The sequence below is a fragment of the Haliotis cracherodii genome, unplaced genomic scaffold, assembly GCF_022045235.1.
Source record: "Haliotis cracherodii isolate W230 unplaced genomic scaffold, xgHalCrac1.p SCAF_4, whole genome shotgun sequence".
In the NCBI taxonomy this organism is placed as follows: Eukaryota; Metazoa; Mollusca; class Gastropoda; order Lepetellida; family Haliotidae; genus Haliotis; species Haliotis cracherodii.
In genome coordinates, this window is record NW_027266297.1 from 68,620,839 (window position 1) to 68,639,596 (window position 18,758).

Sequence of the window (18,758 nt, forward strand, 5' to 3'; positions counted from 1 at the left end):
GATGTACATTATAACGTGATGACGTCACTTCAATGAGATGTACATCATAACGTGATCACGTCACTTCAATGAGATGTACAATATATGTACAATATTTGAATATACAACTGCCGAATTATAAGTATCAGTTTTGTTTGTATCCCTCTCATTGGTGGAGTAGCCTAGTAACCATGGTTTCACCTTCTGTACGGTTGACGTTTGTCCAGCGTATGGATTACAGGACGGTTTCAAGCTTCTAGTGGACTGATCCGCTCTAGGTCAAGGTTTGATAGAATTAGTCATTCATTCAGAAGAGCTTATTACCTCCTATTTTCCTGGTCGTTATAAAAATAACCTTTAGTCCAGATAAGATAACACATCCAGTGTCAGATAACTATGGAACGCAAGACCATAATACTTCAGAAGGTATACATATATATATCACATTTGGCTGTACTTCTCTCCCATTTTATTTTATTAAATACAGTAACATCATTCGACTGTTTATGGTAAAATAGTAGATATAATACGATACAATAGTACATATACAAATACGAATGCGCGCGAAACCATGATATATCAGAATATATATGTTACTTAGTTTCATTTCTCGGATCAAACACTTCCTTCTCTTTAGATACACATTATCAACAAGTCAAATATTATTTCATTGTTCAGTTTGTCAGTTGCGAGATTACCTTGACATGATTCAGAGTGAGCTGTCTCTGATAAACCTGATTGTCCGTAGTGTTAATTCGCGATAAGCCAGTCACAGAGGTATACTCTATCAGGTGCCTGTGTTGACAAGGGAGGTACACTTATACTGGAAGCGCAGATAAATGAGTTCTGATTGTCTGAGCACAGAATAATATGTTGGTAACACATCTACTCAATGGCCAAACGAAACAGATTGGAATCGGATATAGTGAGGGCATGCTTGTCTCTCATTGATTTCTGTTCCTGTCGCTCGCTACCCTCATCCCTGGTAGATATTAGCTGGGCTGCCTTTTGCATTAAGTCCGGTAACTCTGAACAACGACCCTGCTAGCGATTCTGTTGTCTGGAACTCGCTGTCTGGGATTCCTGCTCTCAAGCTGGTCACGTACAACTCATCCAGGTTCTTCCCTCCCCACGCCACGGACGTGATCTTGGTAGCGTTAGGCAGGGAAACCTGTTGGAGCGCTGCCCCTAAAACAGAGTGTACACAGGACCAATTTACGGCAATAAAAATATATCATTTTCTGAAATGTTTAATACACTGTTACGCCCTAGGGGCGAAGTATGTCGCCATTATTCTACGATCTACGCACGATCGGACGGTTACAATGGTGGATCTTGCTAATCGTACGTCATGGTACCCAGACAACGTCGTTGTTCAATCCAAGCTACTGGTTTTCTGTTCTCAAATACCAACTAGCGTGACATAGCTGAAATATTGCTATTGAGCGTAAACCAACAATCACCTTCACTTTGTAGAATTGTAGACGTGTAGTGTCATAACCGAGATTTCAAGAACGAGTGTTAAGGTTTTGTAAGATTATGAAGAAAAGAAATAAGAAAATAATGCTGTTTAAATGATCTTACGTGTTGGGACTGTACAATGTCATGACGTTCTTTTGCAAATCTACCTCCTGTTAAAATTCTTTGCTCACCTGTTTTGGGATCAAATTTGGCCACCATTCCACCCCCGAAGCAGGCCACCCACAGATTGCCGTCCGTGTCAATAGTCATGCCATCAGGGCCAGGGACGTTTCCTTTAAACTCCGGCACGGCGTCAAAGTCTACAGCCACCCTCCGATTGGCTGAAATGAAACATTAGTTTCATCTTTACCCTGGATGGCATCCCAACCTTTGATCATCCTCTCAGACAACAGCATGGTCACACTTCCACGTACACATTTCCGGTGTAAAATAGGCTACGTCGTCATCACCACCAACAACAATAAGTTATTATCATGTACAGAATAAAATAAAAAATGGAGATATGGGTGATTCTGGCACAGTCAGGTTGGTTAGGCAGCTCAGGGACTTTGCCCCCTCTACACGCAGCCCAGACAGCGACTGGGACTCCCAGGAAGCGCTACCTAGTCGAATCCGTCCGGAACTTTTCGGAGAATGTGAAGACTCCCTTACGCTGCAGTCTTCTGCAATACCCAGAAGGGCTGTATTCCTGGCAGCAAACCCGGGTACTATCACAATGTCAGTCAACAGATTTGGAGGTACCAAACCTAAGGCGCCGAGCACAATGGAGAGTCGGACAACTTGGTATTTGGGATGTAAGCGTGACATTTAAAAAGCAAGGTCCGCATATTTGCCTTGTTTTTCCAGAATCTTGTCAACCACAGTGTCAATAGGGACAGAAAATTCTCTATGATATTAATGATTTCAATGGATTTATCAAAAAGGACAAAATCAGGTTTGTTGGCCTTGATAGATCTTAGGCTGTATACGGGCCTTTTCCAATGAATTTTGTATATATCTTTTTCCATGACGCCCTCTACATATTCCGGGTCATACCATGGATGGACCTCTGTGTCAAAACCACAAGCATGGCGAATACGGTCATAAAATGATCGATCTACACCATCATGTCGCTGAAAATACTGTGTTTGAGCCAAAGCTGGGCATCCACTGACAGTGTGTTGGACAGTCTCATTAAATTGATTGCATAATCTACATTTCATATTTACATTTTGATGTAAAATGACACATTGACGGTTTCGAGTGGGAAGTGACTGGTCCTGAGCAGCTTTTCAGGCCAGCCGACTTCATCCAAGCGGAGGACTCTGCAGGGTTGCCTACCTTCTCAACACACTGCACATTAACTCGATGCAGTGGTCGTTCAGATAACCTCTCCTTGTAAAACTGAGTCTGGGCCGATGTGATATGGCACTTCGCTTGATTGACACTCATTTCTGTACCGTCCAGCAGTACAGAACCATCAACAAAATCAACACTGACATTGCGAATATGTCCCACATCCTTGTCTTGCTCAAGAAAACTGTGGAATGCCTTGTTTTCATTATTATTATCATTATTATTGTAACAACAACCATCCCCGTCATCTGCTGTTGTAGACATGCTTGAATTTTGATCTTTTAATGCGATGCGTCTGTCCAGTTACTTGTAACATTATATCAGTAGTAATAGGGGTGGACGGGTCAAAGACTCACAGATATTTCCAGTGTTGATGTCGTAGTCGTATGCGTACACTTTATGTGGCGTCGTGTCGATGTAGTACATGGTGGTGTTGTCCGGAGACCACGCCAGGCCGTTGGAGATGGTCACGTGCTCAACCTTTTTGGTCAGCGTACCGTCGATGTCCAGACAGTACAGGTTGCCCTGGTCAGGTGCGAAAGTTTTGCTCATTGTACCTAAAACACACACAGTGAAATCACCTTATTTCGTAGACGGATAATGGTTTTAGGACACAAAACAGAAACACAAAGATTTTGTAGAAAAAACAAATCAACAATAAAGCTTTTAACAGTATTCCAGTTATATCACGGCGTGTCAGCTTAATGTGGGTGGAAAGCTCGAAGTGATGCAGGTCTCAGACGTTTACCACTTCGGTGAAACCAACGAGCACGGGTATGGTGCTGACAAACCTAGAAACATAATTTGTGCGAACCGGGATTCGAACCTACAATCATAGGTTTCGAGTGTGCCCAAGGGACACAATTCTGCACAGACAACTGGGCCACCCGTGCCCCCAATAAAACAGAAGCAAGTGAGTAAGTATATTTTGTTTTACTCTGCAGTGAGCAATAACCCAAGTATGTTACGTCGATTTAGGTCAGACAGTCACGTGATTGCTCCAGCATGAACAACACTGAACGCTGTCGGGAAACGATAGCGACCGGCTAGGACGCATACTGAATATAAAACGTCAGAGAAGAACTTGAGAAGTCTTGATTTTCTGCCGAAACAGATTTCATTGGGCTTTAATGGCAAAATCACCAAACTGACGTAAGACACCAGGTGTTTGGGAAAAGGTTCAGCATGATCAAACAGGTAAATTGCACAAACAGGTAAATTGCACAAACAGGTAAATTTATGTTGTTTGTAGCCTAACGCCACACAGCAGTACTCCTGCCCTGAGAAAAACGCCCTGAACTTAATTTGTCACAGCGGCCAGAGGGTTAGTAAACAGTGAATTTACTATCCTGCTTGGTAGATAGCACGAAGATGTTGAAGAAGTACATGTCACTTATTAAATTAGTATCATTCACTACTGAAACCAAGCTGTTTAAAAAAGAATGTAAACACAACCAAAACATTTGTACTAATATGTCTCAATTCTAAACGGTATGCACATTTGGTGTCTTCCATCGAAACACGTTTAGGGTCTAAACAAATGACGAGTGAGTTTGGTTAACGCCGCTTTTAGCAATATTCCAGCAATATCACGGCGGGTGACACTAGAAATGGGCTTCACACATTGTACCCATGTCGGGAATCGAACCCGGGTCTTCGACGTGACGAGCGAAGGCTTTAACCACTAGGCTACCCGACCGCCCCCTCTAAACAAATGAAATGAGTAAGGCTATTACATACCCCCGGCGTACCATCAACTCATCAAAGACCACAATCAGCCATAATCCCGTTGTTTACATTACTGGCTTTATCCTTTGTTTATGGCGCTGACTTCACCGATGATTGTCATCACTGCCCTTGTGTGTACATAACAGGCTTCTCTGCTCCAGTATAACAATATCTACTCTACTGTATAAACATTGCCTCCTACTTGTATATATATATATATATATATATATATATATATATATATATATACTTGCTTACTACACTGTAAATCACTTGCACCGTTATCAAGCAAGTGATTTACAGTGTAGTAATACAAGTAGGAGGTCATGTTTATACAGTAGAGTAGATATTGTTATACTGGAGTAGAGAAGCCTGTTATGTACACACAAGGGCAGTATATATACTTGCTTACTACACTGTAAATCACTTGCTTGATAACGGTGTTAGAACCAACACCGAAACGTCGCTCTTACTTGTAATAAAGAAGTTGTTCATCCATAAATTCTTATCCTTACTTAGTACTCCAACTTCTAAATGCCTCTCAAAGAAGTTAAATGAAATGAGCCTCATAGCCTAATCGCAAAATCCCCATAAACCAATCATGTTTAGAATATTAACGCCTTTAAAAATGTTTAGAATTTATATACCTTTTAATATGTTTAGTTTAGAATTGCATGTTATCAGGCTATGAGTCAAATATGGATGCGATGTACAATATATATTGAAATTAGATTTGTAAATTTCACGGGCACTTGCATAAGAGATATACCACCAGGACTACAACGAACACGATACAAACAATATTAAGATAAAAATGTAAAATATAAACCAAGCTTATGGTGACTTAGAAAATGGACACTTGGGACGTCACCAATTTCCGTAGCACAGGTAGTAGCGTGAAGGACTACAAATCAAGAGATTTCAGGTTTGAATCCCACCGAGGTATAAACATCTTTGTGTTCGTACAAGTGTTGTTGCTGTATGTCTTATAGTATTTTTTCTCGTACAGGAAGCTGACAATGAAAATATATCTGAATACTACTTAACCGTTTTGAGTCAGTCACGATAGGTGAGTGAGTGAGCGAGTTTTGTTTTACGCTGCTTTTAGTATTCCAGTATATTCCAGTAATACAACGGCGTGGGACACCAGAAATGGGCTTCACAGATTGTACCCATGTGGAAATTGAACCCGGGCCTTCGGCGTGATGAGCGCAACTTTAACCACTATGCTACCCCATAAAAAAATACTAACTGATTAGTAAAGTCTACTAACATGCTAGTGTCTAAGTGGAGATTGAAATTTATTAAGTTAGTAAACTTTACAAACTATTTTTGGCAGTGTGTCTGATCGTGTATTCAAATCTAATCCGCCCAGATTATGATCTTTCATCTATCAGAACCTTAACATCACCATCTGTTATAACATGCCCGACTTTGTCTACGCCGATGGTTTGCCTCACTGTAAGCTTTCCCACAACAAGGAGCTGACAGGCCTTAAATACTGTTCAAATTGACCTTAAACGCCAACTGACTCACCTCCCCACACGCGTCCTTTAGGATCACATTTCCCATCATTCATCCTGTTGTTGCTTCCGGGGTCCACTTCCGCCAGCTTGGTGACGGTCTTGGTGTTCCAGTCAACAGCTGATATGGTGAGATCCAGTCCCACCACCAGACCCCCTTTACTGCGGGGCACGACGAACCCTACAGCTCCATCTGCAACGTTGAAAACAACAACATTCATGCACACAACACGCACAAGAAGCAGGCCCAATGGCACCTCAGTACCCTTAAACTTGCCCTCCAGGAAGACGCATCGTAATCCGTCTGGACTTCAGCAAAACCTTCCCTCCATGACTTCAGCTGACCTCATTAATCTAGTCTTTAAACAGCATTTAGTGAGTGAGTGAGTTAGATTTAACGCCGCTTTTAACAGTATTCCAGTTACATCACGGCGTGTCAGCTTAATGTGGGAGGAAAGCCCAAAGTGATGCAGGTCTCAGACTTTTACCAATTCGGTGAAACCCACGAGCACGGGTATGGTGATGACAAACCTAGAAACTTAATCGGGGCGAACTGGGATTCTGACCCACAATCATAGGTTTCTGGCGTGCCCAAGGGACGCAACTCTGCACAGCGAATCGCGGCGCCTTGGACGACTGGGCCAACCGTGCACCCAAATAGCATTTAGAAGTAATACACATAAGAAAGAAACTTTATGAATGTTAACTTCTTTATCACGAGGAACACAACGTTTCGGAGTATATGCTTACTCTTTCAGTCCTAACAAAGAAGAAAATATATATTTCGAAGCGTTTTGTTCCTCATAACATAATAAAGAAGTTGACATCCATAAGGCCTCGCTCTCATAATCCATCTTTGATCCCTGGTGTTCTTTAATGCAGTTAAACAATCAAACAGAAAGTCACATGCTTCTTGCTTCTTGCTTCTTTAACCGGAAGTTCTATGTGAACTTCCGGTGCCGGTGTAACGGCAAACCACAGTCTCACAGTCCCCCCGCATCCCACAATACCATCCCTTCTGCTAAACATGCCTCACGCAATATAATTTTAAGAAATATCGTTACCTGTATTAGGCAGTCGAATGACCTTTATTTTAAATCTCAGTAATGACAGCTTCGCTCACAATGTTTTCAAATCTTTCGATCCATGATCGACCTTGACATTTTGCATGACCTTGACACGCAGCAGGTATTGAAGTAAAGTTTTTATATTGTATCCTTCAATCACTTAAAACTGGTTGAAACTCTTATGAATAATTACCCAAATTATCCGATGGATTACCTGAATAAGTATTCCCAAGTTCCGCACTATGTTTTACAAAATGATCTGCGCTGACTTGGTTGAATGGCAGCCAAATTCTAACCCACTCTTCATCACAGTCTATTGGTCAGGTTTGTAAAATTTGTTCAAATTCCTATCAAAATGACTCAAATCATGGTTTGACCTTGACATTCTGCAAACTTATTTCGGTTTACAAATATGAAGTAACCACTCTATACTTTCAATATTGCATTAATGAAATACCTTCATGTGACCTTGGTATATTAATAGCTGTTTAGTAGCTTTTTACAGATTATGAAATGTCTACTTTATATGAATTCATTTCAAGTCATAAAAACTAAAAATATCCTGTTCAGAATCCATTTGTTCACACAATGCGACCTTGACTTCAAGATCACGAAATCATTTCAGAATTCTCCATGGGCATATCTATTCAAAACATTTGCTTGAGAAAACTAATTGTGTCGACAGTAAAGTTTTAGCAATCACATTAAACAGTTTCCCTTAACACGAAGCTGTTCATATCAAGAACAGAGATACTGCTTCATTTGGTAAATAACCAACTTTTACTTAAAGGCAGATGGAAGTAAACAGCGTATGTTCAGCAAGATGCGCTGGTCGTAGAGTTCCGTCTTCCTGATAATTCTACAGGCGTCAGAAAACCATCTACACCGGAGCTTGCTTATATAGTTCACTAAATGTCAGGGTGATGACAAACTTACTGAGCTGGATCATGTCGTTGGTGCCGGTGGCGGGGTTGTATCTGAAGATCTTGCCGTTGTCGATGTCGATGAACAATAACGTCTGGGTAGCGTCGTCCCAGTGAGGCCCCTCCCCAACCGTGGTCGCCACATTCTTCAACACAGTCTCCACCTTGTACGACATCGTTGATCGGCTTCTGACGCTCAATATGTGATATTCCTTAAACCTGGCAGATAATTGAATGTTTTAGAGTAAAGCCCTAACCTTTGGGGGGAGATTCAGATGTAGGCTAGACGCTGGACCGCGTCCGTGGTCTAGTGGACAGAGCGCCTCCCAGGAGAGAGGACGGTCTGTGGTTCGATCCCCGGCCGCGTCATACCGAAATCGATAACATATGGTACTTGTTATTTCTCTACCTGGCGCTCGGAATTCAGGGGATAAAACAAGGACAGGTCGGTTCGAACTATGTGCTCAGTTTACTGTGTTTGAGTGGTGTCCGCACTAAAAGTACGAACGCGCGCGTGGGTTTGTGTGTAGGTGCGTGCGTGCGTTGCGAATGGCTCAGTGGTGTGAAGAGCCATGCTAACGTTCTGTACAGAGGTACGCCCCTTTTTCGTGACAGGATCTGCTGATTGTTGGTTTGAATGCCAGATTCACCCTAATATGATCCTAGCTTGTCATCACCAGATCCGTGCCCGTAGGCCAGCATCTGAGACCTGTGTTACTGTCGCCTTTCATCCCGCACAGAGGTGACACGTGGTGATATTACTGACATACTGTTTAGATCGTGATATAACTGACGTACTGTTTAGATCGTGATATATGTGACATACTGTTTAGATCGTGATATTACTGACGTACTGTTTAGATCGTGATATTACTGACATACTGTTTATATCGTGATATAACTGACGTACTGTTTAGATCGTGATATAACTGACATACTGTTTAGATCGTGATATAACTGACATACTGTTTAGATCGTGATATAACTGACGTACTGTTTAGATCGTGATATAACTATCATACCGTTTAGATCGTGATATAACTGAAATACTGTTTAAATCGTGATATAATTGACATACTGTTTAAGTCGTGATATAACTGACATACTGTTAAAGTCCTGATATAACTGACACACTGTTAAAGTCCTGATATAACTGACATACTGTTAAAGTCGTGATATAACTGACATACTGTTTAGATCGTGATATAACTGACATACTGTTTAAGTCCTGATATAACTGACATACTGTTTAGATCGTGATATAACTGACATACTGTTTAAGTCCTGATATAACTGACATACTGTTTAAGTCGTGATATAACTGACTTACTGTTTAAGTCGTGATATAACTGACATACTGTTTAGATCGTGATATAACTGACATAATGTTCAAGTCGTGATATAACTGACATACTGTTTAGATCGTGATATAACTGACATACTGTTTAAGTCCTGATATAACTGACATACTGTTTAGATCGTGATATAACTGACATACTGTTTAAGTCGTGATATAACTGACATACTGTTTAAGTCGTGATATAACTGACATACTGTTTAAGTCCTGATATAACTGACATACTGTTTAAGTCGTGATATAGCTGACTTACTGTTTAAGTCGTGATATAACTGACTTACTGTTTAGATCGTGATATAACTGACATACTGTTTAAGTCGTGATATAACTGACATACTGTTTAGATCGTGATATAACTGACATACTGTTTAAGTCCTGATATAACTGACATACTGTTTAAGTCGTGATATAACTGACATACTGTTTAGATCGTGATATAACTGACATACAGTTTAAGTCCTGATATAACTGACATACTGTTTAAGTCGTGATATAACTTACATACTGTTTAGATCGTGATATAACTGACATACAGTTTAAGTCCTGATATAACTGACATACTGTTTAAGTCCTGATATAACTGACATACTGTTTAAGTCGTGATATAACTGACATACTGTTTAGATCGTGATAAAACTGATATACTGTTAAAGTCGTGATATAACTGACATACTGTTTAAATTGGCGTTTAACCGAACTCATTCTCCCAACGCCAGATCTTACTGAAAATGAAAGAGTTTCATAAACTTCTTCCATACTCCTTGTTCTCAAGAAGATAGATGGCTCTATTTACTCTGACAAGCGATAGATCTTTGAAATATCAGATGATGACTGTGCGGTAACTACAGAAAGTGGCGATATGTTGTATGACTGCGCAAAAAAGTGGCAATGTACAATGAAGAAATTGTACCTACTTGAGACGATGCAGGTTGTGCGGTGAATGTCAGTTACCACCTATATCTGTAAAGATATCTATATATATATATCTATCCGGCATATCATTGAACCTGTCACACCACGAAGGCATGGACAGTACACATCAGCCATATAAACAGACGTATGCACGTATCGTTATCAGGCCAGTGTGACCCCTACTGAAGTCACGCGCAGTCGTTGTACTCAAGGCTACTGGCCTATCTAATGACTTTATTACATATAGATATATTCGTAAACATGTTATGTTTGGAACAGACGCGTTACGAAATTCAAGCAGTTTTTACTATCAACAATGATCCAACTTCATATCTTATTAACATGTTATGTTTGGAACAGACGCGTTACGAAATTCAAGCAGTTTTTATTTTCAACAATGATCCAACTTCATATCTTATTAACATATTGTCCATTTCGCCGAGCCAAATTGTCACGTATCCAAATTGCGTGGATCGATGTTCATGTCATGTCACTGGATTGTCTGATCCAGACTCGATTATTTACAGACCGCCGTCAAACAGCAGGACAATTGCTGAGAGCGGCGTTAAACAACAAACAAACAACAACATCTATTACAGACCTTTGAATGACAACGGGTCCAATTTTGCAGCAAGGGAAAATGATTTTGTCTTATGTTATCATAATGAGGACACTCACACAGGTAATGCTGAAGAGTGTCTGGTGCATTATCGCCACTGTGGTCAAACGGAGGGGATACTTCCTCATCAACAAAACCTTGTAGGCGTTATTGCACAGGGACCATTTTACAAGTTTGTTGAACGCAGAGGCAGCGTCGTATGTCGTCCAGGAGAACCAACATCCCGCAACGGTTGCCAATTAAAGGAGACCACCCACAATAGCTTCTTCGAAATGTCAAGCCCCCATGAGATGGAACCAACATAGCACAGCACAATCAGACCTGGCACCAAGGCACTCTGAAGGCACCCCTATCAAGTCCAACCTCAAGTTTCATTAACGGCATTTATATCAATCTAGCTGATAAAACAGTTAGGCAATGTCTCAACACAATGAGGGGGCACGGGTGGCTCAGTCGTCTAAGGCGCCGCGATTCGCTTTGCAGAGTTGCGCCCTTTGGGCACGCCAGAAACCTATGATTGTGGATTCGAATCCCTGTTCGCCCCAATTATGTTTCTAGGTTTGTCAGCACCATACCCGTGCTCGTGGGTTTCACAGAAGTGGTAAACGTCTGAGACCTGCATCACTTAGGGCTTTCCTCCCACATTAAGCTGACACGCCGCGATATAATGTTAAAAGCGGCGTTAAACCCAACTCACTCACTCACTCACTCAACACAGTGATCCCAAGATCGTGAAGAGCAGTGTCCCGGTAAGAATATCACCTGATATACCACTCAACTTTTGATAGAGATAATCTGTTATGCCACTCCATTTAAATATACACCTGAAATATTGTGAGAATCAGATTTATGTATCATATCCCTATCATTAGTGGAGTAGCATAGTGTACTATGGAAGGTTGCCCTGTGTGTGGCTTACGGATGGGACCGCCTCCGTGGTCTAGTGGTAGAGCGTCCGCCCGGAGAGCGGAAGGTCCGGGGTTCGATCCCCGGCCGCGTCATACCAAGAGACGTTAAAAGATGGTACTTGTTGTTACCCTGTCTGGCGCGCGGCATTAAGGGGCTAAAACAAGGACTGGTCGGCTCGGAGTCAGTATACTGTGTCTGAGTGGGGTATTCATGTTAAACTGCGGCATGGTATCTCAGTGAGCTAGCACTATAAATCGGCATCTGTCCGGACTAGTACAAGCAGCCACATACACACGTGCATGCACGTCGCTATATAAGTGCAATAATCTTGGACGCGACGTTAAACCCAATTTCACCTCATCTCACCTTACGGATGGCTTCTAGTTTCTAATAGACTGACGAGGTCACACTAATGTAGTGGCGCAGATTGACTGTTGACTGTCCCTATTTTCATGGTCGTTATTAATCTGACACCCCTCAACCTTTCGTCCAGATGAGATTATACAACCAAGGTCAAATAACAATGGAACGCAAGGCCATAATACTTGAGAGTTTATACTACATTTGGCGGCTTTTCTCGCCCAGTTTATGTTATTAATTAAGGTAATACCATTCGACTGTATATTAAAGAAATAAACGACGGGAGTTGTTTACCCTACAATAAAACACTGCAGGGAGAATAAACCGTATGCAAGAGTGGCGGATGTTTTATTGTACGATAAACAACGACCACATGATATCAACATTTTGTACAGTCTTTTAAAGGATGTCAATATATTGTACAAGCTTTACAAACATTAACGAGTATTTAAATAATGATGACTCCCTGAATACTATCTAAACCTCGGAAATGTCGGACAACTCCAGTTAATGTACAGAGGGGCAACGTTTGGTATTCTCACAATTTTCACGTCGATTATCTGCACCTTTCCTCCCAATACCTCCCTATTGTCATATCTCTCCCACTTTTGGGTGCGATCGTTCGGCCATTTATTTCATTTGCGTTGTCCAGCTACATCTATGGGAACATCTCACCCTAGACTCTCCCTCTTAATAATAACATCGTCATATTTACGACGTCATTAAGTTGCGAGGGCATGTTCGAATCTCCAGAAATGACGTCACAATAGGACGGAACATCCTATTTATAATAATACTTTTTGTGTAGTTATCTACTGGAAAAAGTAAATTATTTCATTACAAATGTAAAACCTTGAAACGTACACTCTCCCTACCTTACACACAGGGACGGTTCACACCCCTTGTATTTGCGACTTAAAAAGTAGTTTCGTGTTTGAAAAATCTTAAAAAATATAACCTAAAGTATCAAAAAATATTTAGGGTCAAGAAAATTATCATTCATTTCGATAAATTATATACAAAATCAACTTTAACAAAAAAAATATTCTTGAAAACTAGGAGACCGCTGTTGGAAGCGAAAGAATAGACGCTGGTCAAGTAACAAAAATGGCGCTTTGCGAAACGAACAGTCTCGATTGACGAGTTAAAAGGGTGAGTGAGTGAGTTTGGTTTAACGCCGCTTTTAACAGTACTACAGTTATATCACGGCGTGTCAGCTTAATGTGGGAGGAAAGCCCGAAGTTTTGCAGGTGTTAGACGTTTACCACTTCGGTGAAACCCACGAGCACGGGTATGGTGCTGACAAACCTAGAAACATAATGGAGGCAAACCGGGATGCGAATCCACAATCATAGGTTTCTGGCGTGCGCAACTCTGCACAGCAAATAGCGGCGCCTTAGAGGACCGGACCACCCGTGCCCCCACGAGTTAAAAGATAAATTTACAGTTTATAACAAAACATTTTCGAGAGAATAACAAATGGCAAAAAGTGATATCTACTCCATAAATAACCATATGTCATTATTTTGCCTTGTCAATGTGAAACTAACAGAACAAGGGCGTATACAGTTTGTGTACACTTGCTTGACACGAAAAAGGGAGACAATATAAGGGGTGGGTGGGTGGGGTGGTGTTAACTCTTATATATCACTGCAGTGGAAAGAATTAATTTTCCGTAGTGTTAATTCGCGATAAGCCAGCCACAGGGGGTAAACTCTATCAGGTGCCTGTGTTGACAAGGTAGGTACACGTATAGTGGAAGCGTAGATAATTGACTTCTTATAATGTCTGAACACAGTTTGAATAAATTACATAATGAAAGAAATTTTATTGTCTATAACAAATCTACCCAATGGTCAAAACGTAACAGATTGGAAACGGGTATATTGAGTTTTTTTTTTGTCTTTTATCATCTTCCAAAGGCAAGGGCGTTAACTGACTATAAAAATCCAGTTTTCACCCTTGCCAAATTAGGCTGGTGTTATGGAGTTATATTTTAGCTGGACTAACGAGTCTATGCATAGTCCAATCAAAATCTCGCTCCGAAATCGAAATCCGGTTCGTGAACTGTCATGCAGATTTCGGTCGATTGCAGGATTTGTAAAGCATGTGCACCGCTAACTGTCGTCAACAGTTATTTTCCAAATCTTTTCATGTTTTTTTATCAAGGTGCTCACGTGATTGGATGCACTTCGCGATGTAAGACCCGTATTATCACTCTTGATTATCGATCAGATCGTCTTGCCTGGGCGCCGCCATTTTGTTTGAAGCAAAGGCAAGTGATACCAGAGGTGGCATCTGATTGGTCCATAGGAGAGGCATAGAAGGGATATTACTCGTAATAGCCACTGGTGGTGTTACGATCGAGCCCAGGAATTCCAGCCTAGTTCGGCAAGGGTGGAAACTGGACTTTTATAGTCAGTTAACTCTCTTGCCTCGGGAAGATGGTGTTTCATCGATTTCTGTTCCTGTCGCTCGCTACCCTCATCCCTGGTAGATATTAGCTGGGCTGCCCTTTGCATCAAGTCCGGTAACTCTGAACAACGACCCTGCCAGCGATTCTGTTGTCTGGAACTCGCTGTCTGGGATTCCTGCTCTCAAGCTGGTCACGTACAACTCATCCAGGTTCTTCCCTCCCCACGCCACGGACGTGATCTTCGTAGCGTTAGGCAGGGTGCGGTGCCGCTGAAGCAGATTGTACACACGACTGTAATTTCTATAAGATCTGCGAAATCATTTTCTGAAATGCATGGTACATAGTTTCATCCTTGGTGACTCGCCATTGTTCTACACCCTTCCCAAGATCGGCTTGTTAGGGTTTTTGTATTTTTGGTTGTTTAACGCCGCACTTAGCAATATTCCAGGTATATAACTGCGGTCTGTAAAAAATCGAGTCAGGACAAGACAATCCAGTGACTGACATCATGAGCATCGACCACCCGATCCCGTTAGTCGTCTTTTACAGCAAGCATGATGGGTTGTTGAAGACCTATTCTATCGGTGGATCTTTACGGTGGTAGAATGTCTGCCCGAAGAGCATAACTGAGATTTCAAGCGTTAAGGTTTAGCAAACTCTTAAAAATAATGTTGTTTATGTTACCTTATTTATACGTGTTGGGACTGCACACTTGCATGACAGTCGTGTCTTTTTAGTAACAGTTATACAACAGAGACATTCCTTTGTCTCCAAGGAAAATAGGAAAAATACACGAGTAAAACTACTTCGTATTAAAAATTATTTGCCCACCTGTTTTAGGATCAAATTTGGCCACCATTCCACCTCTAAAGCAGGCCACCCACAGATTGCCGTCCGTGTCAATAGTCATGCCATCAGGGCCGGGGACGTTGCTTTTAAACTCCGGCACGGCGTCAAAGTCTACAGCCACCCTCTGATTGGCTGAAATGAAACATCAGTTTCAAATTTACCCTGGGTAACTGGAACCTATAGCCTTTGGTCATCCTCTAAAACATCAATATTTTCGACTGACCAATCAGCAAAACTCACAGGAATGTTGTTAATAAGACATAAATGAGATATCGCACTCTCTATTGGACAGTGTCGTAAGTCTGCCTCGATACATAACCCAACATCACTGCTTGAGCTCTTCCCTTAGACAAACCGAACCTAAGCAAAGAGAGCAATTAACATCGCAATCAATAACAATAATACTAACAATATATATTATATAAAGAAGAATAAGAACTCATCATCTGGTGCTTTCAATACGATGGTTCGGTCCAGTTACTTGTAAGATCCGAGTTATAATAGGTCTTCAGCAACCCATGGTGCCATAAAAGGCGACCATGCTTGTCGTAAGAGGCGACTAACGGGATCGGGTGGTCAGGCTTGCTGACTTGGTTTATGAATGTCATCGATCCCAATTGCGTTGATCGATGCTCATGTTGTCAAGCTCTGGACTGTCTGGTCCAGATTCGATTATTTACAGACCGCCATCATATACAGTCAAGTCGTTGGAAGTAGTTGGAATATTGCTGAGTGCGCCGTTGAACCAAAAAACCCAAACAAACAAGACTTGTACCATTTTATAAGTAGTGACAGTGGCATCCAACAATCATCATGTCTTCTTTGAACTGCTAGGCAAAATGTGGCATTGTTTGTAACTTTCAATTGCAGACACATCAAAGGCCCGCGATGTAGCATAACGAAACTTGCATTTCAGTAATTAAACTTCAAAGTCTGTGTAACTCACATATATTTCCAGTGTTGATGTCGTAGTCGAATGCGTACACTTTGTGTGGTCTCGAGTCGTTGTAGTACATGGTGGTGTTGTCCGGAGACCACGCCAGGCCGTTGGAGACTGTCACGTGCTCAACCTTCTTGGTCAGTGTACCGTCTATGTCCAAACAGTACAGGTTGCCCTGCTCAGCTTCTTTGCTCCATGTACCTGAAACAAACACACTCACACCGTACTTGTTTGTTTGTTGTTTAACGCCGCACTCAGCAATATTCCACGTATATGACGGGATAGAATAGGTCTTGAACAAACCATGCTTGTCGTAAGAGGCGACTTACAGGATCGGGCGGTCAGGCTCGCTGACTAGGTTGAAGCATGTCAACGTATCCCAATTGCGTGGATCGATGCTTAGGATGTCAATCACTGGGTGGTATGTCCAGACTCGATTATTTACAGACCGCCGCTGTATAGTTGGAATATTGCTGAGTGCGTCGGTAAACAAAAAAACAACAAAAATACACTTGTACACGGCAAAGGGGCACCAATGGGTAATTTAGAGTTCCGCCCCTTTGCTGACAGGATCTGCTGGTCGTGTGTTCGAATCCCATATCCGCCCAGATTATGATCCTTAATCTGTCAGAACCTGAATCTCACAATCTGCTATGACCTCAACAGCTGTCCTTGAAGTTTTACAGAAATGGCTCACTTTAAGTTTTCACACAATAAACTGCCTAAAATGCTGTTAAACACCAACTCACTCACCTCCCCACAGGCGTCCTTTAGGGTCACATTTCCCATCATTCATCCTGTTGTTGCTTTTTCCGGGGTCCACTTCAGCCAACTTGGTGACGGTCTTGGTGTTCCAGTCAACAGCTGAGAAGGTGCGATCCAGTCCCACCACCAGACCCCCTTTACTGCGGGGCACGACGAACCCTACAGTTCCATCTGTAACGTTGAAATAACAACATTCATGCACACAGCACGCACAAGAAGCAGACCCAATGGCACCTCGGTACCCTATTACATTCCTTCCAGGAAGACGCATCATAATCCGTCTGGACTTCAGCAAAACCTTCCCTCCATGACTTCAGCTGACCTCATTAATCTAATCTTTAAAAAGCCTTTAGAAGTGAAACACATAAGAGAGAAACTTTATGGATGTTAACTTCTTTATCATGAGGAACACAACTTTTCGGAGTATATGCTTACTGACAACTTACATGCACACAACACGCACCAGAAGCACATCCAATGGCACCTCGGTACTCAATTACATTCCCTTCAGGAAGTCGCATCATAATCCGTCTGGACTTCAGCAAATCTGACCTCATTAATCTCGCGTTCTCGCGATCTCCAAATCTCGAGACAATACGAGAAAATCTCAACCTTTGGAAACGAGTTAAATATGCCAAAAGTGCGAGAGTGCGAGAACGCGAGAATGTCCCTTACAGTTTTTCTGTAATGTACCCATCAATTCCTTAAAAATATTCGAAAATCTTATGAATTAAGTATTCCTGTTACACATAGATAAATGTTGGCTTTGACCTCTGGATGTCAGCCAAATTCTAATTCGCTCTTGATCTCACTCTTTTAATCAGGTTTGTTACATTTGTCAGTTTTAGTCCAATTTCTATTAAACAGTATTCAAGTCACGGATTGACCTTGTCATTCAATCTTACACAGACCCTTTTAATCCTTCAATGTGACCTTGCCATTTTCATAGCCTAGTTTTTGATGAATTCAATTCAAGGGTAGCGTCTCCTATTGCCTACGGTGCACTTTGCCTCGAGAGTCATTATAACGAATTCATGATTCAGCTTGTTCTTGTTTTCTAAATGTCAGGGTGATGACAAACTTACTGAGCTGGATCATGTCGTTGGTGCCGGTGGCGGGGTTGTATCTAAAGATTTGGCCGTTGCTGATGTCGACAAACAACAACGTCTGAGTAGCGTCGTCCCAGTGAGGTGCTTCCCCGACCTTGGACGCCACATTTTTCAACACAGTCTCCACCTTGTACGACATCCTTGGTCGCCTTCTGACACTCAATTTGTGATGCTCCTAAAACTCAATAGTACATCCATAGCCTTTGAGTGGAGTTTCAGATATGCGCCTGGCCGCTTCCGTGGTCTAGTGGATAAGGCGTCTACCCGCAGAGCGGAAGGTCTGGATTCGATCCCAGACCGCATCATACCAAAAACGTTAAAATATGATACTTGCTATTACCCTACCAGGCGCTGGGCAAAAAGGGAGTGAACAAGGCCTGGACAGTATACTGTATATGAGTGTGCTGTATTCATGTTAAATTGCGGAATGGTATCTCAGTGGGCTAGCACTATAAAACCGGATTTTGCCCGCTCTAGTACACGCA

The 18,758-nt window shown here is 41.8% G+C and overlaps 1 protein-coding gene and 1 pseudogene across 1 annotated transcript; both read right to left on the minus strand.

The window, feature by feature from the left end:
- Positions 1 to 457: 457 nt before the first annotated feature.
- Positions 458 to 10,357, minus strand: LOC139479805 (regucalcin-like). The gene is made up of 6 exons (XM_071262685.1): positions 10,309 to 10,357; positions 8,051 to 8,256; positions 6,061 to 6,240; positions 3,153 to 3,353; positions 1,632 to 1,781; positions 458 to 1,167 (listed from the first exon to the last, which is right to left on the minus strand). Exons 2-6 carry the CDS (start codon positions 8,211 to 8,213, stop codon positions 956 to 958), a joined length of 906 nt encoding a protein of 301 aa, XP_071118786.1. The 5' UTR covers positions 8,214 to 8,256; positions 10,309 to 10,357; the 3' UTR covers positions 458 to 955.
- Positions 10,358 to 14,637: 4,280 nt separating this feature from the next.
- LOC139480191 (regucalcin-like) lies at positions 14,638 to 18,412 on the minus strand (annotated as a pseudogene).
- Between the last annotated feature and the right edge of the window lie 346 nt (positions 18,413 to 18,758).

What these genes read in the sequence shown, in the direction of transcription:
- LOC139479805 (XM_071262685.1), bottom strand. Translation starts at nt 8,213, where the DNA reads ATGTCGTACAAGGTGGAGACTGTGTTGAAGAATGTGGCGACCACGGTT. An exon ending in CAACGACATGATCCAGCTCA is followed by an intron (nt 6,241 to 8,050) that starts GTAAGTTTGTCA and finishes TCAACGTTGCAG; the next exon opens with ATGGAGCTGTAGGGTTCGTC. An exon ending in CATCAACACTGGAAATATCT is followed by an intron (nt 1,782 to 3,152) that starts GTGAGTCTTTGA and finishes GTTTCATTTCAG; the next exon opens with CCAATCGGAGGGTGGCTGTA.